Consider the following 27,891-nt stretch of genomic DNA (forward strand, 5'->3'; position numbering starts at 1 on the left):
ATTCATTGAGTCAAACTATAAAATTATCGAATCAACTTGATTGGGTTAACTTGAAAATGCACCTGGTAAGGTCAAAAACTTGATCGAGTTATTCAATGATATATGATATTTTTTTAGAGCAAAAATAATTGTTTATTTATTTAAAAATATTAAATAATTATAATTATTTATGAATGTAATTTTTTTATTTAAAAATTTTGAGTTGACTCAAAAAAAATCAATTTGACTCGACGTCCCATGAACATTGAGTTTTAAAACTATAACTTTAAATTTTAACCTGGGATAAATCCTATGTATATAGGGAAGCGTTTGGAGGCCCTAAAGAGAGCCAAACATTGTGCCAAACACTTTTTAAAATAGGAGTTGTAGGTTTTGAAATGGACTGAGTTTTTGTGAGGATGATCTCCATGGTGAAGAGATCGTCCTCACCAAAACTCAGTTCATTCTAAAACTTCTAACCCTAGTTTGCAAGTTAAAGAATCATGGACCGTCCATTTTTTGTAAACCACTTTTGATGGGGTTAGAAGTTTCGGAATGGGTTGGTTTGTGATGAGGATGTTCTCCTCATCATAGAGATCATCCTCACAAAAAATCAGCCCATTCTCAAACTTCTAACCTATACATTGAAAATATGTTTGGCACAATGGTTGGCTCTCTTTAAGACCTATATATATATATATATTTAAAAAGTTAAGTGGGGACTATTGCCACCCTACCCTGCCCAATGTAGCTTCGCCCCTGAATCCAATCCAACAAAAACACCATCCCTTGAATATCAAAGGCATATTTGTAGTCTCTCGCTCTCCTAAGCTCTAGGCGTGGGTGATGATTTGTAACAATTGAGATCAAGTTGTCGTTTTGGCTGTCTTGATCAACATGCTCATAGTGATGAGTGAACCCACGCCTATATGGAATAATTGGTATCTGGTTGCTAGAATTTACATGACAGCCTGATTTGGGATGTGTGCGCTATAGACACCTACAAAAATCAGGGCCACTACTTGTATGGGCTGGCCTAAGCTCAACCTGATTGATAGGCAAATATGCACCAAGTTTTGTAGAACATGAATAGATAAACCTGGGTTATAATTACTCAAATTCAACATTAATTCAAATTGAGCTCAGGTTAAGCTGTTGAGGTCTCGCTCAACCCAACCAAAACCCTAGGCTATATATATATATATATATACTTTATATCAATTATACATATATATTTTTTTTTAATTATCTTTTAATTATTTCTTGCTATATATATTTGCTGTATAGAAAAAATATTTTTCAACATTACTTTTCTTTCTGCTTGTTGCCCACAAGTATTGTTGTACTACATTGGTCGGACTCTCTTTCTCTCTCTGTACATATATATGCAGGAGAATGCTATTGTTAAATACCTCGTGGGAACTTAGCATTTTCCCCCACATTCGCTTTCTAATAATATCCTCATCAATTTTATCTTTTAGTGAAAAAGATAATGATCTGTTGGTCTTTTATGTAGTAATGCTTGTTTGCATAATAAATACTTGTCTTTTACATATAAATGCCAAGGGTTTTTAGTTCTAGGATTAAAAAAATTTGTTGGTATTAAATGTTTCGACAATTATAATATTTTTATAAATACATTCATTCATAAGATTTTTCTTATCTTTACAATAATGTCATTGTGAAAAGACAAATATACCTTTTACTTTTGTACTAAAAAATAAAATAAACATAGATATTATTAAAAAGTGAATGTGTTGTAGAATATTAACGTCCCCATGAGGTCTAGGATGTTAGCATTCTCTCTCCCTCTCTCCACACACACACACACACAAGCTCAAGTTTAGGCTAATATTGGATTGATGAGCTTAAGCTTGATACTCGAATTGAGGGTTCTATCACTTGAGTTTAGCTTGGTCTACTCTCAAAATCACCCAAGTTGTAGTCCTGTATTTGGGGAGTGGATATCTCATTTTCAAGTCATGCTGGAGTGACTTTGAGGGGAGGGGGACACCTTGACGTGATAGCACTCACATGTCATATATGTGTTCTACTCGTATCTCGGAGAACACATCTATGGCCATGCGTGTGGCGCCAAGTCAAGATTTCCCCCCACTAAGGTCATTCCAGCATTAATCATCATTTTCTTTAGCTCCCTTTACTGTGTAATGTGTATAAAAAACTAAGAGTTCACCAAATTATTGAGGAAGTAACATCACATCGTTTAAATTTGGGAGTTCAATGGTCGGCCATGTTCAACATTAGATCTTGCCCAAATAAAGTTCATATTTTATTAAAAGAAACTGATCTAGGCCATAAATCCAAGGGGATTGAGTTTGTTTTTTCAATGTGGAGCTCAATAGACAATAGAAATAGTATTACAGGGAGCTACAAAAAAAAAAAATGATGTAGAAGTTCCACTCCGTTATGTTCCTAAAAGAGCATGAGGATAGACAATCACAAATTATAGCACAAGTTGAGTGTATCAAATGGATCAGGTGGAAAAATTAATAACGATAACATCGTAAGAAAAGAAATACCTTCAATAAATGTGAGGGATCCCAAATGTAATAAGCTAAATGAAAGACGATTAAAATGGTTGGATAAAAATATATTACAATTTTGATTAAAACATAAGTACAAGTTGAGAATTATAAAGAAAAGGAAACCAATACCCAGAACGAATATCTAATACACATTAGAATTAACATATGACATGACTTCAGACATGATTGAATAAATAAATAAAATCCTTTTAATTGATCTCATGTTTTTGAGATAAAGTTTTGACAATGACGATGAGTTCCTTCGGAAGGACAAACACACATTCAAGGGCCAAAGATCAATGAATTGGTAAGATAGCCTACAACATAAAAAAATCATAGTACCTTGTCCGAAAGTTTTTGGTTTGGTTAATCGAAGCTTATTATTCCATTCCATTATATCCAAGGTCAAGTCTTCTATCATTAAAAGTCTAGTCATTCACATTCTTTTTTAGTATTTCCGTAGTTCTTTTATTACCTTTTTCATTAAACATGTCTAAACCATTTATATATAGAGAGCTTATGCCTAGTTATCGAAAATGCTCCTACATCTTATTCTCTAAATGTATTTGTTTCCAAATTTATCTTTCATAGTTTTTTTTACTCACCCACCTCAATATTCTCATTTATGATAAATTTAATGTATTAACATGATGTCTATTGACGGCCTAATACTCAATTCTGTAAAAGTATAATTGGTCTTACTACCATCTTATAAAGAGTTTCTTTTAATTTAACTATAATGCTTTTGTCACGAAATAATCCACTTACATACCCTAACTTTAGTCATCAAACTCTAGTTGGATGGATAAGTTAGTCCACTTTCAGTAATGTTGATCGTCTCAATATATAATAAGAGTGGATAATCCAATATCACATTCATGTGGGCTCTGCCAGTGAGAGTATAAATTAGAAGTACAAACTAAATCTTCTGAAAGATTGGTATGCTTAGTAAATATATATTTTTTAAACCCCCAAAAGAGAAAAACTTCAATGTTAAATTTTTAGTAAAATTATTTGGTGGATGCTGTGAGACGGGCTTCTTTTGAAATCCCCCCTAGGTTATCTGCGATAACTTCTTGATTCATTTAGTATTTTCTGTTGTTCTTAATGCCCTTGACCTCCTTTAAATCTATATGATTCAAATTATCGAGATCAACAATTGTCAAGATCATCTTTTATAATCACTATCTTTGAATCTAAATTATTGAGATCAATATTCAAATCTAAATTATCGAGATCAATACAATTTTCAAGACAAAGATGTTATTTTCTAACATGAATCATCGAGATCAACAATTTAATTCATTTGAGTTTCCCGCTTTATGGGTGGGAGTTGAGGGGCGTTAAGAAAGAAGATTTTACTATCTCTATCTGGGTACACCCCCGCAGTTGTCGCAAATTACTGGGCCACACCAAAATTTATAGATTATTTTCTACTTCGCCACGTCAAGAAAAGAAAATGGCACCGTTAATCAACGGTAATAACCGTCTCGAGATCACTTTTTCGCCTTTTCTTTGGGTGTGACCAACCGTTTTTTTTACCTTAACTTACGAGGTCGTCTGCCACGTCAGATTTGGATACGGTAGTCAACTGTCCATCACTGTAGTACTGTACCACCGAGTAACGAAGAAAGCAAAGCAAACGCCTCTCTCTCTCTCTTCTGCAACACTGCAACTTCGCAATGCTTCCTCAGAAGCTCCCCCAAAATTCGTCCACAGAGGAGGGAGAACATTCGTACAGAAAGCAAAATCCTCAATCTCGCATCTTTTCATCGAATCGAGCTAGAAAACATTCAAAACCAGGAGAAACCCTAAATTCCCGAAAATTCATCACTCGAAACCCTAACCAATGGCAACGAAGGGATCGTACTATTGGTGAGACATCGAGAACAGATAGAATTCCAGATAAAATTCCGATCGAAGATCAAGATGAATCAGATGGAGATGATGATTGGATGTGTAGAGACGATGAATATGATTCTGATGATTTGAGCTTGGAGACAGCAAAGAAGAGTAGATGGCTTAGAGATTTCTTTGGATGGTTGGATTCTCTTAGTAAGGATCAGATCGATGATCCAACTATGAGGATGCATTGTCCTGCTTGCAGAGATGGAGTTGGTGCAGTAATGTGGTACAGAGGATTCCAGTCGGTGCTTACTCATGCTAAGAATGTGCGGTCGAAAAGGGTGAGGTTGCACAGAAGGTTTGCAAAGATTGTTGATGGAGAAATGAGGGATCGGCGTTTGAGGTTTTCAGTTTCAAATCAGGGAGATTTGCTGGAGTCGAAGGGATTGAGGGACGAGGTGGAGGTGGAGGATCGCATGATAGTGTGGCCTCCTATGGTTATCGTCCAGAATACTCGATCTCACAGGGATGAAAATGGGAAGGTAATTATTGGTTACTATTCTTCGTCTTTTATATTGTTTGAGGCTGCAAGCGTTAAGCTTACAATTCATCACTTTGGTGGGGGAAATTGGTACTTAAGATCGAATTTAAAGGATTTTTTTTTTTTGCTTTCTATTATGGTAGCTAAAAGTATCTATAAATTTATTTTGGATATGTTAATTGCTATGTGTCAAAGCCTGGTTCACCGACATTTTGATATCTGTTGTTGAACAGAATGCCAAGACAGTAGAATAATATTAGACTATGCTGGGAAACCACACATACGAACAACAATAAAATATAGACAAGTGGAGAAAATAACCAACTACACAAGAACACGAACTTACACGGTTCACTGCTATGGCTATGTTCACTGACACTAATGATTGATAACTTCATTCGGTATGAATTGACGAATTGCTAGACATATCAGAATCCCGAATCTCTTCACTCAACTCAACTCAACTCTCCAATTGATCACCCTTTGTTGTTGGATACAAGATGTTCACTTTTTTGCTTTATCGCAATTCTTTCTCTACAAGTATCATAATTTGGGTAGTCTTAATGAGAAAAAAAACCCTCTAGATGGCTCTAAATTTCCTTGGGATGCATATGACTTGTTTCAACTTTGTACTTCTAGAGCACCCAAGACCCAAACTCCGGATAAAATACTTGGATTGGCCAGCCAATGGCTTATCTTGGATTGTGTGAACTTGTTTCAACTTTGTACTTCTAGAGCACCCAAGACCCAAACTCCGGACAAAATACTTGGATTGGTCAGCCAATGGCTTAACTTGTTTCACCATGAACAGACTCCGTCAAAGAAACCCTTTGAACCAATTCTTTTGAACCACCATCACTTTTGAGAAAAAAACGGACAATGAATCAACGGACGGTTCATCGTTTCCGCCCCACTTCTATGCCTAGTGTACCAATTTGAAAATCTGAAACCATTTATAAGAAGGTTGAATTTGATTAATCTTACCAAACATGGTCGTCCAAACCAAAAAGGCACGTTAGAAAGAATTATCGTGATCCCAAATGCTCTATAGAGGAAGGAGAGGTGCAGTCAATCAAGACCGATTTCCTACAAACTGTGAATGTGTCATTGGGGTTCCACTTCTGCACTATTAGAGTTTGCCCCCATACTGGCATGATTGACTGAACTAGTTCTATCCAAAAGCGAGTCCATGGAGGTGACCTTCTTGTAATTCAAGTTTTTTCTGACCAATGTTCTAAGGAACCTCATCAGGGGCCTTAAGATGCAATGATTGACATGAGCTTTTTGGAACTTAGATAAGTTGTAGATAGAGTTAAGACCTCACATAACGATTCTCAGTGCACCGTAGATCCAAAATCTAACCAAAGAACCTTGGCCTGGAACTAAGCAGATGACAACCAAAACTAAATCAGGGTATCGGAAAATTTCCAAGTGCTTTTCCGATTCCACCTTCACTCGTAAGAGACTCTACAATGTCACATGGTTGTGCATCTGGTTTAGCTTGGAAGGACTACAACCGTTCCACATTCCTCACTTATCAAAAAGAGTACGTAGTCATGATTATGAATGAAGATTTTGATCTTCTTGGCTTTTCTGGTCACCCTCTTCACTGACCTCTTCTTCCAAAATCTCAACTATCCATATACTTGTACAGGTGTCAGATGTTCAGTATGGCTGGGGGTCCAGGTATTGGACTTATTCAGCCCCCAAATATTATGGTACCTGGACGTGGCTATAAGTGTATATTTCAGTCCACAATATGTAACATTTCTTTAGTAGGCATGTTACATTTTACTACTAATTATATCAGCTTTCGATGCTTGACTTATATACATGCTCTAGGTACACCACCAGCTAACATGAAAAGTGTTTCTTGCCAATTAAAAAAATCTAGAATGTTTGCTAATTAAAATGTGCATGTGTATGTAAAGTAAGACAGAGCAATAAATTATTCATGTTTGCCTTCTCTATATCATTTTTTGGGAGATTGGGGGTGAGGGTGTGTGGTGGTAATGTCAACCATACAAAGCAATAATTGATTCCTGTCAGGCTTACTAATATTATTAACTTGTCCTTATATTGGGATGCTATCATCCGTACCTGGAACCCCATCTATTAAAGTTAGCCAATGCCTTGAACAGTCAAGTAGGAAAAAATAGGCTATGGAATGTGTTAAAAAATGATTTGCTGGTTGGTTTATCTTCCCAAAATGGACGACCTGGTTGCAATCCCATGAGAAGGGGGTTTTCCTTGAGTTGAAATCATCTTATTCCTTGGTCATGCACAGTTGGTAGTTGGTACTGCCCCGTAAAAGCAGTCAATCTAGGAGACCAACCACCTTACCTATGAAAGAATGATTTGCCACACATGGATACATGCATGACTTACTGGGTCTGTACTCAGCACAGTAATCATTAAAGGTCAAAAAGAAGATGATGATTTGGTAGTTTCAACATGGATCCCATACTTATAACTGTGTCCAGTTATGTTGACACAGGTAAGGTGGGGTAAAATGAAGGGTCTGGGTACTACAACTTCTCAGTAAGTATCTGGATAGTGCAGTGTGCCACACACGGGATCTATCCTTTCTCCATGATGTGTTTTCCTGCCTTCACATTAGGAGACTTTGTTGGCGACAATGACAACATATATGATGCCCCTCCCTTTCCGCAGTATCCACGACCTCATCTTGTAAATGTACTTTGCCTCCTTCTTCACCATCAATGTGTCAACGTACTCACAAAAGATTTATTTTCCTGTCACAATTGACCATGAACTTGTTGTTGGAGATTTTTTGTGGGTCTTGTGCATCCACCACACATAACTTTCATCTCATAAGCTGGCTTTTTATCCGACAATCAACGCAGTTGTTTATCTCGGCCTTTTCATCTTATACCTACCTGTTCATAAATTTATGCATTTGGGGTGGGATGGAGGCTTCACACTTGGCTCGGCTTTAGCATCCTTATAGAATATTTTGTAGTTGTAGATTGTTGGCATATTGATGAATTAGCACAGGGTTCTGCCAAATTCTTTTTGATAATCTCAATTCCATGTGAATCCTTCCACCTTTTCAGCTTGCATCCTCTCACTTATGTGCATGAGAGTTTATGGAAAAAGCTTTCTCCTTAGATATGGGATTTCTCATGCTTTGTTTATGAGAAAAATCCCACAACGTGCACGGGCACCTGACATGGTTCCACCTTATGTGCCAGCAGTTAATGAACTACCACCTGCTTCACCGGGGAAACATCACAATTGGTCCACTAATCTCCAACCTTGGCCTCTACTTGAGATCCCACTGGCTAGCAAAAGAGACATGCACAAAGTCTACATTTCCTTCTTTGTGATGTTGTCAAACAATGCGACGGTACTGGAATCTCACAGTTGTCAACTAAACTGTATCTAGTTGCCCACATGGCTGGTCTGTGATAATATCCTGTAACTTACCCTCCATTCTAACTTTTGTTACTTTTTTGAAGCATGGACTTTAGATATCTCTACATTAGTAATCTCACTTCCTTTGGACATGTTATGCAAATTGCTAGGTTAGGGAATCCACCATTATTATTTGTGAATGGTAGTGATACCCCATGCTACCAATTAGTATCCTTCTGTGTAGTATATTGAGATCTTCTTCTTCTTCTTCTTTTTTTTATAAAGATGTGATATATTCATATCTCACGTATAATCTATTCTTGAAGGATTTTAAACAATCTCACAATTAAAGTTGATGCAAACATGAATATGAATGAAAAAACAGGTTAGTTTTCGTAAAGGACATGGAATATGTAAATCACTTTCTTCAATAACTTATTAATTCTTCGATTTAATGTATTTTTAAGTTTTAAATAAAATATTAATTTTCTTACTAAATTACAACATATTGGATCATATGTGTGATACCATGCTTAGAAGCTAGAATACTCTCATACATAGCAAATTACTCCTTTAGAGGTAATTTTTAATCATTGGATATTACATATTATTGGGATATTTACCAATAACTACTAGTAGTTCTTAAAATGACATTTTTCAGATAATTTAAAATAAAGACATATTTTGAAGGAAAAAAAAATCCGGACAAGTCATAGATTGGTGATGTTACACAACATATTTTTAAATCAAGCTCAACCATGGATGTTTGAGGTAAAAACAATTGAAGATGGAGTTTTCCCATTATTTTTGGAATTCTCACCTCAAAAGTTTGATAAAATATACCTAAAAATCTGTGTATCAATAAGAGAAAAAAATGAAAAAAGAAACTATAAATCTAGTGTATCTGATGCATTTACAACACCCTTGGAATCTAAATTTACCACGAAGTTACCAAGATTTTGGAGGAGTTCGGCCATTAACTTCAACCAATAACGAAAACCCCAATTTTTTTTCTTCAATCCTACCTACCAATCAATTAGTTTTTATCGTAATTCAAAATCTAAATTAGAGTTGTCATTTTTGGTAGACTCTTTCAATAATGTTTGAAGGAGTGAAATGAGTGAAACAATGATCTAAGTGGCACTTTTTTTGTCAACTAGAGCAAAATATTTTGTTTGAAATCCTGTTAAATCAAAACCATCCTCTGTTTTGTGTTGGTATCTGTTGAAACTGACTTATCTCTATTCAACATTTAGTAGCATATTTATTTCTTATCAGATAATTGATTTAATTTCCCCTTGTACAATGCTCAACTATTACTTTAATCTTCTTGATATTTGTCGTTTCTTTTGCTCTAAGCAAGTGTTTCTTGTTGACTTCAGTGGGTTGGAGTGGGAAACCTGGAACTGCGCAGTTGTTTCAAACACTACAATATCAGTAAAGTCAAGAGTGCCTATGGACCCGGTGGTCATTCCGGAGTCAGTCTGTTTCTCTTTGAGGGTTCTGCCGTTGGATATGTGGAAGCAGAAGGCTTACACAGACAATTCCTTAAAGAAGGTCGGGGGAAATATGAGTGGGAAAATCATCGAGGCCGTGCACAGTCTGCTGGGGAGCATTTACTGTATGGTTACATGGCTACAGAGGGTGATATGGAGTTATTCAACAAGCATTCCAAAGGTCTCTCTGGCAGTTCTTTTAAGTTGGTTTTAATTTTTTTTCTTTTAGAAAACCACGCACACTAGGAAGTAATTTCTACATACGAAATCTGACTATTTGTGCAATGGAAATTTTTCTAAAGGTTTTTGCAACGTATGTAGATTTCCTTATATTTTGATGTCTTCCTGAATGAAATGTTTCTACTTCTCCAGGCAAGCAAAAGCACCGGTTTGAGATGAAGTCGTATAAAATTATGGTTGTTAATGCCTTGAAGAAAATGGAAGATAATGATCACAAGATGATTGGGCTTGAGAAAAAAGTTTCATGTGAAACAGAAGAAAATAAAATCCTAATGGGGACTTGTGATGACATCAGTCAAAAGCTTCACTTAGGTGAACTTGAAATCCAAACAATTAGACAAAGGGCGTCTGAGGAACTTGGAGAATCAAAAAAGGAGGTACTTTTTCTTTCATCCGACTGAAAAACTTCTTTGGATAAAAGCTGATATTATATGGTTCATATCTGTAAAATAGAGCTTTATCTTGTTCAACACACTGAATTATCATTCACTTTGGTCCTCCTAATCTTCTGGCAGATTGGTTGTCTGGATAATTATGGGGCTGCCATCAAACAATTGACCAATAGTCTTGAAAAAATTAAAATAGAGCAGGGGGAGATGCAGAAACCATTTCACACGATGCCAAATTCTTGTAATGAGCCACGTCCAGTTATCTAAGCTGCTAATCCTTACAGGTCTCACGAGCAAGGAAAATAAAGACTGCAGTTAATAGGTAATTTCTCTCGACTGCTAGATCATTGTTATCTGCTAGAACTAAAGCAATAAATTGTAAGGGAAACCGTACGAAAATATGATGTATATGTCATTAGTATGCTTAATATCCTGACTTACATGTAAGCCATGAACTTGCTACTTTATATCTCGTCACGGGGTTGTGTAAGATTTGCTTTTATGTATAATAATCATGAAAAACAATCTGCGTCATTTAATATTTGTAACAATACATTGTAATATAGTTAATCTTCACGACCCTCTCTTTGTAATCTGAATATTTTGTTTATTTTCCTAAGATGTTTCTTTTGTAGAAAATATGAATTTTATTGAGATTCTTGGATGAATATTACAAAAGCCCCAATAGGGTATTTATAGGCATTACATCAACCAAGATATATGAAAACTACCTAATATAACTATTCTAGAATATCCTAATTGATATATTCTAAATATCAATATCTATTTTAGAATATCCTTCATCACAACCTTCCATTTGTGTGAGATACACTAACAATGATACAATGTATCTCATGCATTTTAATACAGTTCATCTTATTCTCTAACATCCTCCCGCAATTGCATGGTCCTTTGAAAAAGGAATATGCAATTGGTTTTGTTGAATAATTGCTTGATTTCAATAATGGATATGTTCATTGATCGTCGAAATGCCAATCGTACTTGCTGGTGGTCACCGTCTGTCTATGAAGTCCATCACTGTCGCATCCTGCTCTTTTTGAGTCTGTCGGAGCCGGTGGCTTATTAGACCAGATCTGTCATGATCTCTCCCAGAAGCATAAAAAAGTAGGATTGTGCCATTTAAATGAAATAACTCTTTTGGAGAGATTTTAGAAGGAAAAAAAAAATCGAGATCGTGTAGCATGAATGTGTGAAATTGGGAGATTTGTAGAGATATAAAAGAAATTGTGATTTTTATTGGAAAAACAAAAAAAAAAAACTAAAATAATAGCAAAGAAGAAAATAAGATATCTAGGTTCAAAACATAAAGAAAGATGGTATTTTTATTGAAAAAAAAAAAAATACTAATAAGGTAAATAAAATGATTAAGGTTCGGCGATGGCGGTGGCGCCATCGCCGAAGAACGGCGCACCAAGATCGATGTGCTCAATGGAGCTTGAGCTCTGATACCATGTAGAAAATATGAATTTTATTGAGATTCTTGGATGAATATTACAAAAGCCCCAATAGGATATTTATAGACATTACATCAACCAAGATATATGAAAACTACCTAATATAACTATTCTAGAATATCCTAATTGATATATTCTAAATATCAATATCTATTTTAGAATATCCTTCATCACAACCTTCCATTTGTGTGAGATACACTAACAATGATACAATGTATCTCATGCATTTTAATACAGTTCATCTTATTCTCTAACATCTTTGACAGAATTCCGTTGCAGGAGTGAACTTTTTTTTAAACTTTTAGGAGCCCCATATACACAGTCATAAGTGTGTAAATGATTTACTATTGTGAAAAGATCGAACTCTCCATTAAAGTTTAAATTGTGGATGGAGCATTGAAAAGGGAAAAAAATCTTGCTTTACTACTAGTCTGCCATATGATGTGAGCAGTGTCATGCTAAAGATGAAAACCCAAAAACAGGATTGCCACCTCCCTCATCCATGACTTGGCGTTGACACGAACATGGGAGGATTGAGTAATGAGAAAGTTTGTGGAAATGCTTAAGGATGGTTTCAGTATTTAGAGAAGGTATGGAGATTGTTGGAAGGACTATAGAGGGTAATTATTGGAGGTATGAAGGTTTCATAACCAATACATAAATAATAAACCAGCAGGGATAATGTGTCCTCTGGGAAGCATCTGCTCAATACCATCCGAGGTGATGAAGGCTAGCTAGATTAATATTTGGATCAGAACTCTTTTAAAGTCAAGTATATATATTTCAAATGGTGGTTTTAACTACATCAATATTGTTGTATAACTGTCTTGTATTCTGTTGTGCTACGCAGAGTTGCAGGGGTGCAGGGGACAGCGCCCCCGGCCCAAATTTTGTAGGAGGTATGAAAAGGACAATCGTGTAATATTTTCTTTAGGATTTTCTATTTTTGAGGGGATTTCTGTTTTGGAAGAAAAACCTGTTTTAGCAACTCCCGGCTTTATAGATAGAGTTATCTAGGATTGTAAAACTTGAGAGAAAATAGTGATTGTTCTTGTTTTGTTCCATCCACACTGCCGAACCACATAAATCCTTGTGTTGTTCGTTTTTTTTTTCTTCTTTGCTGTTTCGATTTTTTCACAAATATATGCTCATCAAAACTTGAATCCTTTGATATAAAGAACCATAACAAAAGGGATCAGAAACCTTTCATGAATGTGTATTCAAGAAGATAAGGCCAGCCCCGTTCCTGTTATGCTCCAACAATCCTTGTTCATGTAAATTACCCAAACCATAACTGAAGGGATCAGAAACCTTTCATGATGTGTATTCAAGAAGAGAAGGCCGGCACCATTCCCGTCATGCTCCAACAAATCTGGAATTGCTGAAAGAAGATGATAATGAAACAAGGAGAGATGGTTTTATGGATTCTTGCTTTAAATTTGATCATAATTCATAGGTTAACAAAAAATTTATTTGTAGGTAATTGGATGACTCACAACATGATCCACCTCTCATGAAATGTTCACTTTAAATCTGAAGATGCCATTTTGTTAAGTTGATTAAAGTCTGAAGTTCAAAAACCGCCTTCCCCTACTAATTACTTACCACTAACCGTTTCCCTAGGAAAAAATAAAAAAAACAATGATTTTTTGACCACCGCTTTGAACATATGCCCCCTGAAGTGACATGTGATAGAAGCATAGATCTTTTTCCTTAGGGATACACAATCACACATATTTATGAGAATTTATAATTGTGTATCTTGAGAAAAAAGATCTATGGTTCTAGCCCATGCCATATCAGGGGCTGTATTGGAAAGTATGTTAGAGGGGGCATCAGAAAATCAAGACTCTGAAGAAGGAAAAAAAAAATACAAAATCAATCCAGAGGAATGTCGCCATCAATACAATTTTTTTTTTTTGTAGATCCCAATAAGAATAATGTTGCAAATCCCAAAATATCTAGGACAAGGCGAGAAGATCACTTCTTGTTAACGTGTGCCCTTAGGGCACAAGTTAAAGTGCAAAAATACACTTAGGAAATTGAAATTTGTATCGAAAATGTGCTCAATTTTTTTTTTTTTTATTATACCAAAATGCCCCCCAGGTATTTATTCCCAAGGTATATTTATTGCACTTTATGTTAACAAGACCTTCATACATTGCTTATGCCAAATAGTGACACATGGCATTCACTTTTGATCATGAACCATAAATGTTTGCCTAACAGATGTAAAACCAGATTGATAGGCGATCAAGGGGGTGGAACCAGGATTTTATTTTAGTTGGGGCAAATTATAATTAATGATACAGATGAAGAGCTTGACAATGAATAGTTTTAGAGAGAAATTTAGAAATTTTTTGTTGGAAGTTGAAGAAAATAATATTTAGGTCATTTCCAATTCATCTATGATTGAAGGCCCAATCAAGAGGCAATGTTATCTTGAAAAAATGAAGGGAGGGGGGTTAAAATTGTAGGGATGTGAGGGGGTGGGGGCAAATGAGACATCTAATTAATTAAAAATACAAGAGTGTCTCAAAGTTATACAAGAGTGTCTCAAAGTTCTGTGAGGGCAATTATCCCCCATTGTCTTCTTACTAGCTCTGTCCCTGTATACGATCCCTCACTCGAAATCGAAAAACTCAATATTTTTCATCAAATATTTTTATCTCTTTTTTTTTTTTTTTTTTAATATTACAATGAATCCCCACACTTTATGGAATGGTACGAGTCCCGATCACATGTCCCAATTCTATGGAAGGTTTCCAACATGCAATAAAGTAAAGTTTTGAATCACACAATTAGAAGGATCCAACCCTTATTACTAGTTTTACCATATAGTCAACCCTCTCGAGATTATCCCTAATATGTTCATAATGCTTGAATCCAACGGCCATCAAAGAATGCGCATCTCAACTATTATTTGGTGGGAAGATCCCATCATATTTGATGGATCAATAGAAATTTACAATCATAAACAAAGAAAAAGGTATTTTTATGAAAAAGGAGGTGATGATGACGTAAGAAGTGACTACAAATCGAAGTAAACGGTGTGATAGATGGACAACACGTGCGTGAACGATTCCTTTGTTGACTTCGAAAGAAGTCGTTGGAAGCAGTTACATAGAGGGGGAATAGTATTCAAGTCTTTGGCAACGTGGCCGTCCAAGACCCATTAATCATTTTGGTAGAAGGATTATTTAGTTGACCCTATCCAAGACAGAGTCTGACTTTGCAGCGTATAGGCCGGGTCAAAATTTCGATAGAATCTTGTTTAGAACATGACACGTTTCTTTTTATATTTATTCCACACCCCTATATTTTTATTAATATTTGAAGACCTCCTTGAGACACCACGTTTAATCCAAATTAGAGGATTCTACCAAAATTTTGAAGACTAACTGAAGTGGATCCCAAAATCCCACGTATCTGTTTAATATATATATATATATGATATAAATGCCCCTCATTTAAGTACAAGGTACAAAACTTACCTTTCTCTCTTTTAATTCTCCCGTTTTAGGTGGCCTCTGACACGCGCAAACGTATGTAGTATAAAAATTAAGTTATAAGTAATATATATATATATATATATATATATTTTTTAATATTGATGATTCAATATAAGGTCTTGTTAATGTGTTGTGCCCATAGGGCACACGTAAGCATCTAAGAGTATTTTTGATAAAAATAAAATAAAATTTAAGAGTATTTTTCTTTTATAAAATTTAATTTTTAAAATGTATTTATTGTATTTTAACGTGTGATTTATATGAGAGTCGTGATAATATGACTCATCAAGTGACATATTCAATGGACTTTTAGACGTAATCAGTTTGAGAGTCGTAGATCTATACGTTTTGAGATACACGAGTGTACTTCCCCATAAAAATATATTTCAAGAGAATCATATATCTCAAGACTTATAAATTTACGATTCTCAAATTTATTCATGTCAAAGAGTAGATTAAGGATGCCATCTGATGAGTCATATTATTAAAATTCTAAAATTCACAAATATTTAAATTATTAAAGAAATAGATTCAACCTAAATTTATTAAAATAGCAAGACAGTTATTTATGACCTCATATTAGTCAATATGATTCACATTATGATCTCGAATTATCCAAAGTGGTGATTCAATGGATTAAGGGTATTTTTGTCATTTGAAACAGATATAGGGGAGATCTTTCTAAGTTTTGTGGGCCACAATCACCATTTATGCTGATAGGTGGGTTTGACTTTTGACACGTGTTATACATTGCTATTGACATCTGGGCCCGCATCCAAATGCAAAATCCGTGTGCCAGCTAAGGGAATGCTCAGTTGTCCATAAAAAAATCATGGCCGACATGACTGATGGTAGTTAACAAGCCGTGTCAAATTTTGTGTTCGACTGCACTTATGTACCATAAATCGACTTTTGTGGGTCCAAACTCCAAACCTAAAAATCTCTATTTTGGTTCAGAGAGCAGCCATTGCCACACCAACTGTGTGCATTTCTTTGGTAATTTATACAATAGGAATTGGTGTGTCATTAGCAAACGTTGGTGTGGCTTTGAAACTATGGTCATGATACCAACTTTGATAAAAGAAAAATAAAAAATATCACCTTGAGATACATATATTTAAATTTGCAATATTCGAAAAATCAGATAATCTATTGTGATCCCTCCATCTACCACATAGGATGAGGAATATGATTTAAATTCTTATTGATTTTGGTATGAATGTAAGATTATAAATTAGGGTAATTCACTTAAGATTCAGGATGTAGGAGTTCAATTTTTGACAAATCTTATAGATCTTGACGTTATTATTATTTCTTTCTTTTTCTTATAATTTGTATTAATTTGAGGCCGCTTTTGTCATGTACTAATGTTTAGGTTTTTCTTGACAAAGTAATGGGATTACTTTTCAACTTAATTGTTATAGTACAAGTAAATTCAAATCAAACATGTCATCTTAAACTTGTGCATGAACCACTACCCGTGTATAGGGGTGGGGTCGAGATTTTCTTGTAGTAGGGGTAAACTATTTTGATTTTTTTTTGTTTAGAAATTGAAGAAAATAATATTCGGATTATTTTCAATTAGTTCATGAGAGGAGTCCCAATCGAGATGCAATGTCATCTTCAAAAAATTGAAGGGGTTTTTTTCAAAAATTGGAGGGAGTTGAGGAGGTAAGGGCAAATGGGACATGTTATTAGATGAAAATACAAGGGTATCTCAAAAGTTTTGTGGGGGCAAAAGTTGGAAGGATGCGAGGATGTGGGGGAAAATGGGGTATATTGCAATTACTGAAAATACATGATATTTTAAAGTTTTGTGGGGGCAATTGCTTTCATTGACTCCTCACCAGCTATTCCCCTTCTCGTGCACCCAATTTTGATGGTTCGATGATTACAAACCAGTGTAGTCATGGTCTTAGTGTTCCTATTGGATTAGGTTTTCGAAGTTCTTTTCTAATTAATTATTACAATTATTACAACATTTGTGGTATAAGGTGAACATTATCTAGTAAACTCATTATGAGGGTCAAAATATAATTTTATCCCAATCAAACACATGATATCTGATGGGATATTTATATTTTGATGTAAAGGATAAAGTGAGTGATGTACAAACCATCCAATAAATTAGGATGGTTATTCAATGATCAACCATCTTAAATGACAAATCAATTATAAAATTTTAAATTCCACCAACATCTTGTAGATTATGAAAATCTTTATGATTAATCTTGATTAAAACAGAAGTCTTAAAATAATTTTTTATTTATTTTAAAGATGAGAGCTAAAGAAAAGTAAGAAGGAATTAAGGAAAGAAGATTAATGCAATTTTTGTTAGAGAAGCTATTAAACTCCTACCTAATTTGAACATTAATTGAATGTAATTTCACACAAATCAAGACACATAGTGCACACAATTTTATGGTTTTTAGCTTCATTTATCTTTATTAGGCAAGCATTAGATCAAACTCTCGAGTTACGACCTCATAATTGTGACATAATCCAAGGTTTTGGATCCGTAAATCTCACCTAACTCTAGTAAACAAAACATATTTTACTCATGACCAATTTCACGAGACCCTCCCTCCCTCTCTCTCTTATTTTTATTTTTTATAACGGGGTGTCCAGACTTACGTACAATTAGGAGGACCAGAATCAAGGCATATGGGACCCTTGCACGTGGGCACCATACCCTCTTATTCATGACGTGGATACATTATTTTGTTTAGGATTTGATAGAAAGCACCTTCAAATGTGTATTTCTACTAATATTCGAAGTCTTAAATGACTTTTGGCATCCAATCGTCTCCTTGATTGGGGGGAAAATTAATAAAAAAATGATTTTTTTTTTTTTTTTTTGTTTTTTGAAAGAAAATGATTTTTTTTTTCATGTTTGATTGTGAATAGGTTAGAAAATATTTGCCAGAAAAATTGATTTAATCTCGAGTAAGATGCTCTAAAATCCTTTTCTTTTCCTTCACACCAGCTCCAAAACTAAAATCCAATCTTTTTCGATTTTTCTAGCATGTGATCAAGCACATGCGGTCATTTTCTTTGGATAATTTCTTAAAATAAAAAATAAAATAAAAAATCAAGAAAACACATTTTTGTTTTTCTTAGCGATTGATTATCCATGATTCTTAAAATCCCGGATTAACCTTTCTGTGATTTAAAAAAAAAAAAAATATATCTTCACAAATATAATATAATATTTAAGAATTTTCAATTTGCATACTCCTTCTAATTGCGATGTCATCGATCTTCTTGTATTCGGTCAAAAACAAAAAAGTCCACACCCAAAAGTCAAAATAATGAGATGATCGTAACTATCTGATCACATTTTATTATCATCCATCATCACTCAAACCCTTTGGACGTGGGTATGGAGGAACCACAGAATTATGATGCATTGTGACCCACACCATAATTCCCACACCATAATTCCTCGTAAATAATTCATTGACCTGGGAATAGTTGAAAACGTGATACAAAGTAAAGCTCAAGACCAAATTGACTTCAATTTTTTTTTAGTGGTTTGACCATGACTTTTATACAAAGACGACCGACATGACTTCCACCTCCCTCTCTAATTCTTAGTTGTCTTCGAGTGCCTCCAAAGCTTCTAAACTGCACCTTTTATTTGAATTCAAGTCTTATCTTACCTTCTCTATATATACTTGTATCCTCACCATTGTCTCTTCATTCACTTTAACACATTCAAGACTGCTTTGTGCCTGATATCGAATCGAATTTTGTACGCTTCGACGGCCATGGACTTGACGACTTCAGTGGACACTTCCCTCAGCCTCGACCTCAATATTAATCCTTCATGGTGTCACGAAGATGTTCGGGTGAGTAGGGACTTAATTCTATGAATACCCAATACTATTTTTTTTTTCCAATCACTTGGTTTTAATCACTAAAAGAGTAAGAACTTCATCTTCATTTGTTTTGGTTTAGAGAAAAATTGTTTAAAGAGATTGATTTTCGTCAATTTGGATTGATAACATATTCGAATCACAATCATATGACCCATTCTGCGTTGTTTTGCATTCAACTGGAATCACTTATATTAGAGTTTGAGATTGTAGTACCCATTGTTTGGTGATGGTGATTATGAAGTGTTTTTTGTGGTATAAAAGTGCTTTTAGAAGCAATGGAATCAACTAAAAAGCTGCTTCTGTATCTTTCAAGAGTGAATCCCAAAAATAGTCATAACTATAAAAAAATAAAAAATGGAGAGCATCTTATTTGTCACGAAATCGCTTAATTTTTATTTATTCGACTTCTTACAAAGTAAGAAGTCAAATGTGGAATTGGGCAACATGTCGTTTTACATGAACCCAAAACTAAATACTGATTAGACATGCTTTTTTACTTTGAAAAATACTTCTGATGAATTGGAAAATAAAAACCACAATCAAAATTGCGGTAACATGAAGATCTAATGGGTTGTTTTTGTGTTTGTTTTTAGGCTGGTGTTTTAGTAGAGAAGCTCGATAAGATGAGCGCAGAAAACAAGAGACTCACCGAGATGTTGGCCATTACGTGCCAAAATTATAACATTTTGAAGAGTCATCTCAAAGAATTGATGAGCAATAAGCCCGAAAAAATGAGGACTACATCAAGGAAAAGGAAGGCCGGAAGTGATGATTACATCAATAACAATGGAATCAATGTTAGTGTGGATAGTAGCAGCTCTAATGATGAAGATTTAAGTAAGAGACTAAGAGAAGACGTCAAGACGAAGATCTCGATGGCTTATGTAAGAACCGATCCATCTGATACAAGTCTTGTAAGTCCCAAAACACTAAAATTTTCTTATTTTGTGTTGTGTGTTGTAAGGAATTCTTCCAAATTACTGAAGTTGGTTTACATTACAGGTAGTGAAGGATGGATATCAATGGAGGAAATATGGGCAAAAGATTACCAAAGACAACCCATGTCCTAGAGCTTATTTCAAGTGTTCCTTTGCCCCAAGTTGCCCTGTCAAGAAGAAGGTAATACCTTTGAAACCTTCACTAGGGTTGTCAATGGATCGGGTTCAGTCAATTGGGGACCAATATGTTAAGAATTGGATTTGATCTCAAACCGATTTCGTTGGTTATTGAATTGGGTTCTTATAAAATTTCAATACTTGGATCGATCTGATCATATAACAATTGGATTGGATCAGACCAAATCCAAAATGATATATAATACATTGATTTACATTAAATACCTAAATTATGTATAATATAATTTAGATATTTTCTTGCAAATTATCGGATCGCGTCCTTAGAAGAACCACCCTTATTAACGATCAATTGTTCCTCTTCAGGTGCAAAGAAACGTTGAAGATCGATCGATCCTTGAAGCAACATATGAGGGTGAGCACAATCACCCAAGATCTTCTCGAGTTGAAACATCAATAAATTTAATTCATGGTGTAAATGTCGATTCGGTTCCTTCTTTAGCTTCTATTAGTCCTTCAGACCACTCGAAGAAACTTGACCAGACCCAACCTGGATTACGTAATGACGCCGAAAAAACTAGTAGGGAAATTGAATCACCAATGTTCCAACAATTTTTCGCTGAACAGATGGCTTCTTCCTTGTCAAAGGATTCTGGTTTCAAAGAAGCACTAGCATTGGCCATATCAGGAAGAATTCTTCAACACTCACCTACAAAAAAATGGTGAAAAAAAATCACTCTAAGAGTGATTTACAAATGTATTTTATTTCACTTTTTTTTGGAAGAAAGGAGAGCCGACAGTTGTAAATATAATTATGAAAAAAGAAAAGTGATATAATCTAATTAGTTTCTTTTGTGAGAGTATATGATACCAGATCTTAGTTATTGATGTGTTATGAAACAACTCTATCATTTGTGCTAGCTTCGCCCTATAATTAGATATTGGGTGCATCGTTGCAATATCATAGAGCGAGTCCAAATGTTAATCTTCGCTGTAACCCATTGTGTTAAAACAATATCCACCAAATTAAAACTTCGAAAAATTTAAAACCCATTGCGACGGTCACCTGGTATGGCTCTATAGCGATTAAAATCTAACCTTCACTAAATCCCATCTCTGTAAATTGATTTTCTTATTGTGAATAGTGTTTTGTTTTTGTTGGAATAGTGAATACTGTTATTATTTGTGTTTACTTCACCATATAATTAGACTGTCCATGTTGGTAGATATCTGTTATTATTGGACTATCTTTGATTTTACCACTACAAAACAATCATAAAATTCTTATAGTACTCAACCCGACCCGAACCAATCTGAACCCAATCCATTGACAGTCCAATAGACTTAAAAAAAAAAAAAAGGAAAAGAGAACTTAAAACGGATAGGGATGTTCTTGGATAAGAGACTCCCTGTATAGGATTCTTTTCTAGATCATATTTTTGACTTTAGATCATTTATTAACTTTTTTTTTTTTGATAATCGGGTTTCACTATAGATAATGTAACGAACTCGTATTTGGATTTTGCCTAATTTATAGATTGTGATCTTGTCCAAGGACTAGTCCCAAGGAACATGCAATGCTTACACATCACTTGCATCAGGTAAGTGAGGGTACTCCTCGCCTGAGGAATTAATGTTTATATTGGGTATCAAACTCAATGACCTACGGGCATTAATCCCTTATCAGTCAGAAATTGTCATTGAGCCAAATCCTTGACGTTATTAACTCAAATTTAATTATGATTTATTTGATGAATTTTTTAATCCATGAATAGAAAATTATTATTCTTGTAGTACTCTTCTATCCAAATCCAATCCATGGACTAACAAATAAAAATTCGATTCCACGTTGAGAAAGACATCCATATCTAATAATCTTCCAAATTAGACTAAACAAATAGCATCTTTGTGGCCCTATTTCGTACAAACCGTTTTCTTTAGAAAGAATCTGAACCGTTGAGAGCAGTGAGTGTTGAGACAAGAGCCGTCCAATGGCTGAAATGGGATGTTTGTGAACTTAACTAGAGTTACTGAGCGTGTAACCATAGTGAAGAGAGAGAGAGAGAGAGAGAGAGAGAGAGAAAGGACTAAGAGCAGTGTGGACTGTGGACACCTATCTTTCTCACTCTGTCTTTTTGTTGCAGTGTTGAAGGTCTTCTTCCTGTTATTTTACTATTTTTCTGAGAGAGAAGTAGAAGAAAGGAAATTTAGAGAGAGAGAGAGATGTCGGACGAAGAGCATCATTTTGAGGCGAAAGGAGACGCAGGAGCATCGAAGACTTACCCTCAGCAGGCTGGTACCATCCGTAAGAACGGATACATCGTCATTAAAGCCAGGCCCTGCAAGGTTTCTCTTTCTCTCCCTCTCAATCACTCTCACATGTGCACACAAAATCTCTATCTTTTGCTTATTTTCTAGGAAAAATTTGATATGGGTTGGTTTCTTTGTTCAAAATCTTTCGTGGGTTCTTTTTTTCTTCCATTATTTGATGCTCTGTCTATTTGATTGTTCTATACTTCTATCTGTTTGTTCAAGATCTTTTATTTATTTTTTTAGTTATTGTAGTATTTGATGCTCTTATCTCTTTGGGTTGTTTCTATATTTTGTTTCCTTAGTTGGGATTTGAGTGAATTTTGATTTTTTTTTCCTACTTCTGTGATCTAAGATCTTGTGTGGAGATTATATGTGTTGAGGCTACTTCTAGTTTCTTTGCATGGATTCTCTTTGGAAAATTTATTTTCTTTCTTTGGTGCTTTTTTATGTCATTTATGGGCAACATTTTTCTTTTAAGATATTGAGAACTTGTAATTTCATGTATATTTTTTGTTTTAGGGAAGTTTATATCAGAAGGAATAACTTCTAGAGTTGTTACAGGAGACTCTGTACTTGGGTCATGGTGATCCTTGCTGCACATCTAAGTGTGCAGCAGCTTTGTTAACCTGTTGGGAAACTATTTTGAACCGAAATCAATATAGGTAAGAGGATGACACATTATTTTGACACAAAATTACACACATTTGTGTGGGTCAGACGGAGATGCATCAAGGCCTGATTTTTTATTACGATGATGTCCTCACCATGGAGGGTATTTTCGAGTGAAACCGACTTCGACATTCTGGCCTTATTATCATAAGTGGATTACAAGTTGTGAAAAAAAAAAAATCTTGATCATCCATTTTAACTTATGGTTAAACTGCATGTTAAAACTTAAAAGTGATTAGAAGTTTAAAAAACGGTTGATTTCTTGTGAGGGTGATCTCCATAGGGAAGGGATCATCCTCATAAATGACCAGATTTTTGCTCATTTTCATGTGGACCCTTTGAGTGCGTGTCAAAAATTTGTGAACCTATATATAATGGGAAGACAGACGGTTATTTTGTAGGTTATATTGATTTTTTATTTTCTTCCAAAAAATGCTTCAGTGTTTATAAAAGAAATAGTTTTATAACTCTGAGTGTTATAACACCCTTACAAAAATTTTGAGGTTAACAAAAAGAAAATATGAATATTATAACACTTGTGAAGGTTAAAAGTAGTAGTCTTATTTTATATTCTGTTTTAACAACCGAATAAACATCTTTGTCAAAATTTTCAAAAGCTCATAACTTTTAATTGGTAAATTGATTTCAATAAAATGGATTCAACATAGAGCTTTTGCTGAGCTTATTTTAATGGCATACATTATTAATTATTTGTATATGACTATTAAATGAAAATTAATTTTACTTCAAATTTTCCATAATACTCAGAAAACTTTATTTATTATTAGTAATGGTGAAATCTAGAATGTTATGTGCGCGCGCGCACGTGTGTGTGTTGGGGGGTAGGTGTTAGGAGCTCAATTATAGGATCGAAAGGCTGATGAAGATATGATAAATTGTTCATTTGCAATGGGGGTGCATACAAGGTTCAATGCCTTGCAAGTGGAAAAGAATTAAATGATCTTTCCAATTCAAGGATCATAATCACTTCTTCCCTCTGTTAAACTCCCCCCAGTTTATGGTGAAACTTGATCCATACAAACCTAAGATAACTGTCATAGTGAAAGATGAAACTCGATCCATGTGAAGCTTATGAATCAATATTCTCATTTTCTCATTAACAACAAGTACTGATGTCTGAATATGTCCTGAAGTTCATACTCATGGATTTGGGTATGACATTTTTTGAAACGCCGTGCCGCCCCCCCCCCCCCCCCCCCTCCCCTTTTATTTTCTTCTATTTTATTTACTTACTTTTTGGAATTTGGTTAAAAAAGTATATTTAATCTTCCATATTCCTTTTTTTATATGCAAACTTACCATTTGTTTTGAATGTATGTAAAGTATAAAATTACATTTATAGATATTGTAATTTATACCATATTCTAAGCCATCATAAAGCTATTCATCTGTTTTTATATTTAGGGGCAGGGACAAAGTTGCACAGTTTTTTACCAGGATCTCTAAGGCCTGCATGGAGATGAGCTGAAGACTTGTTTTTGGTGAGGATGATCTCGTCATCATTTGGATCATCACCAAAAAATTTCCTAATTTGAAAACTCTAGAAACCTATCAAATAGTTGATTGGAAATTGGAACACTTTGGATCGCCCATTTTATTGTTGATTCAACATTTGAATGAGCTAGAAGTCTTAGAGCAGTCCGTTTCTTTTTCTTTATGTCTTTGTTCGCGCCAAAAATCAGCTTTAACCCATCTCCATGTTGGACCTAATGACCCATGTAAAAAAAATCATATTACTTTATTCCCATCCTATATTAGGATTCCTACGTTAAGTGGGATATACTGCTAAATGTGCAAAATTTATTTTTTTGGGTTCACCATGTGCTAGCATATTTAATCATGCATATTGATCGTGACCAAAGTATTTAGGTTTATGGGAGAATTCTTTATCATCGAACAAGTATTCAAGGAAGTTATAAAAACTTTATTTATATGTAGAAAGATATGTTGAAGCAATTCACAGACAGGTGTTATACACTAAATACAGGAGGTGGTATTCTCCTAAAGTTTTTATCCTCTAGTTTTTTGTTCTAGCGAGTGAATGGCTCTCTTACTTGCCTTCGTGTTCGTGTTCTTTCTTCTTTAGCCATTTTCCCATTTCCTTCTAATAAAAGTCTTTTTATCGATAAAAAATACACTAAGTACATGTATCTGTCTCAAGAGGATTAGCATATTTTATGAATGATAAATAGCTTTATTCTATGCAGTTCAATTTGTATAAAAGATTCATTCATTAATGGAGTCTGAAATTTCGGTTACTGACAAACCTTTCATCAATGTATAACTAAAATTAATTGCTCTAGAGCTTTCCTTATTTGGTTTTGGTTGGAATAGTAAGTTTTATTGATTTTTAGCCACTTTTCATTCATATGAATTGAGATTCTCAATCGTTGTGTGTGGTGTTTATCTTTGCTGCCTTTATTTTTTTTATTGAAATCTTTTTTTTTTTTTTTTGTCTTTGTTACCTTATAATTCGATATCATTCATAGGCCAAATCTAATAGCCTGCTTAGACTACAATTTTAGTTAAGTGATACACTGGGTTTTTGTGTTTCTAAACTCGGGCATACTCTTTGGCGGGTGCCTCAAAGAGGGTTTTGGGAGGTTAGAAACTTGGAAGTGGTGAATGATGCTATTTTAGGAAAGTGGTTATGGAGGTTTGGTGTTGAACTATCTAGTCCTTGGAAGGGAGTCGTCGTGGCTAAGTATAAAAGTATGAATCCTGGACAAGAAACTGGTGTGTTTTGATTAATCATATGCTTGCAATATTTGGAGATGCATCTATAATGTTTGACTTGATTTTCTAAATGGTTGAGATTCAAATTGGCTAGAGAAGATTGGGTTTGGTTTTAGGAAGATTGTTGGTGTGATGATGCTTAATAAAACTTCTTTTTTCTCTTTCACCCTCAAAAAAAGAAATGGGGAAGATTTCTTTGGTATTTTGGTTTACAAGGGACTTGAATGATTGGGAGACAAATCTATTAGCTATTGTACCAAGATTGCTAACCCGCATCAATGACCCCCATATTTTGCTCATGTATGAGGATTCAAGAAGGTCAGCTTATGGATTCTTTTTCTACAACTAATTTCCTGGTTTTCTTCTGTGTTGGGATGCAACATCGCATTCAGAGGCTCCCTTTTTTGTGTGAATTGTATCCCTGAATAAAATCTTGACCATCAATCATTGAATCAGTCGTAGGAAAACCGTTTTTGATTGTTGTTTCATGTGGAAGGAGGTGAATAGAAGGGTATTTGAGGACATGAAAGAGCTACCCATCTTCTCATCCTTAACATTTAAACTCTCATGTTAACTTGGTCGTAGCTGTGTGACTCTATCAGCTTCCTTTTGAGAACTTTGCATTAAGATAAATCAGTATCCTCACTCGGGAATGCTATTTCTGTGATCCCCACCAAATAAAAGGACTGTAATAAATGTTTCTCAAGTCAAATAAAATCCATGGGTAGATTCACCCTCTTTTCTCAAAACTTGGATGAAGGTGGGTTGCGTCAAGTTGACAGCTGGCATGAAACATTGTCAAACTCTTTATCATGGATCTGAGCATCATGTTGAAGTTTGATCAGCCTAACACAATTTGTAACTTATTTTCTTGAGGCCGTTTGTTTGTTTCTCCAAACAGGTTGTAGAGGTTTCCACCTCCAAAACTGGTAAGCATGGCCATGCCAAGTGTCACTTTGTGGGGATTGATATATTCACTGGAAAGAAGCTTGAAGATATCGTTCCTTCCTCCCATAACTGTGATGTAAAGCTTCTCCCTTTTTTACGTTCTTTTCTACCTCATTTTACGATTAGACAAAATCATGGCTTGACCAAAGGGTTGTGGATCCCTACTTTTTCTTGACCACTCTGTAAAATTTGATTGCCCATTTATTAATTCTTTTTATAGGTTCCCCATGTTAATCGTACCGATTACCAGCTGATTGATATCTCCGAAGATGGCTTTGTAAGTTATTTCATAATCTAATTCTGTTAGATGGCTTGTTGGAGATCATGTTCTTCGATTCTTATTAGCTAGAACAACTGGGTTGTTGGGTTTCATTGTAGGTGAGCCTTCTAACTGAAAATGGTAACACCAAGGATGATCTTAGGCTTCCCACCGATGACAATCTGCTCCGACAGGTGTGTTGTAGTTTCAATACTTCCTTAAAAACTGGGTGAAATTTCACTTTCATTTGTCTTGATCTTGACACTTCCTATGTTTATTTTGGTGTTTATAGATTAAAGATGGGTTTGCTGAAGGAAAAGACCTTGTGGTGACTGTCATGTCTGCAATGGGGGAAGAGCAAATCTGTGCTCTCAAGGACATTGGCCCCAAGAATTAGTCTCTAAATATAGCTACAACTACCATATGTAAAACAACTCTTTCTCTTGTTATTATTAGGTAAGAACTGTGATACATTATTAAGATGATTTAATATGTCATGTATTTAGACTTGCTTTCTAGTCTGGGTTTGGGGGAAGAAGGAAAGAAGATGGGGAGTTGATGATGGTCCCTCGATGTAGGGATTGGAACCA

At 34.8% G+C, this 27,891-nt stretch overlaps 3 protein-coding genes across 3 annotated transcripts; all 3 read left to right on the forward strand.

The window, feature by feature from the left end:
* Window positions 1–4,129: 4,129 nt before the first annotated feature.
* LOC147397356 (protein SUPPRESSOR OF GENE SILENCING 3 homolog) lies at window positions 4,130–10,993 on the forward strand. Its single transcript, XM_086452939.1, has 4 exons — window positions 4,130–4,912; window positions 9,672–9,966; window positions 10,158–10,402; window positions 10,541–10,993. Exons 1-4 carry the CDS (start codon window positions 4,208–4,210, stop codon window positions 10,679–10,681), a joined length of 1,386 nt encoding a protein of 461 aa, XP_086309065.1. The 5' UTR covers window positions 4,130–4,207; the 3' UTR covers window positions 10,682–10,993.
* An 8,062-nt stretch (window positions 10,994–19,055) lies between these two features.
* LOC147397357 (putative WRKY transcription factor 40) lies at window positions 19,056–21,218 on the forward strand. The gene is made up of 4 exons (XM_086452940.1): window positions 19,056–19,252; window positions 19,876–20,196; window positions 20,285–20,401; window positions 20,722–21,218. The coding sequence occupies exons 1-4, from the start codon at window positions 19,172–19,174 to the stop codon at window positions 21,079–21,081; spliced, it is 879 nt and encodes a 292-aa protein (XP_086309066.1). The 5' UTR covers window positions 19,056–19,171; the 3' UTR covers window positions 21,082–21,218.
* Window positions 21,219–22,447: 1,229 nt separating this feature from the next.
* On the forward strand, window positions 22,448–27,802 carry LOC147397358 (eukaryotic translation initiation factor 5A-2-like). The gene is made up of 5 exons (XM_086452944.1): window positions 22,448–22,701; window positions 26,996–27,118; window positions 27,263–27,319; window positions 27,421–27,495; window positions 27,594–27,802. The coding sequence occupies exons 1-5, from the start codon at window positions 22,579–22,581 to the stop codon at window positions 27,696–27,698; spliced, it is 483 nt and encodes a 160-aa protein (XP_086309070.1). The 5' UTR covers window positions 22,448–22,578; the 3' UTR covers window positions 27,699–27,802.
* The last annotated feature ends 89 nt before the right edge of the window (window positions 27,803–27,891 follow it).

Source organism: Akebia trifoliata, chromosome 8 (assembly GCF_017979445.1).
Source record: "Akebia trifoliata isolate Shusen 1 chromosome 8, ASM1797944v1, whole genome shotgun sequence".
In the NCBI taxonomy this organism is placed as follows: Eukaryota; Viridiplantae; Streptophyta; class Magnoliopsida; order Ranunculales; family Lardizabalaceae; genus Akebia; species Akebia trifoliata.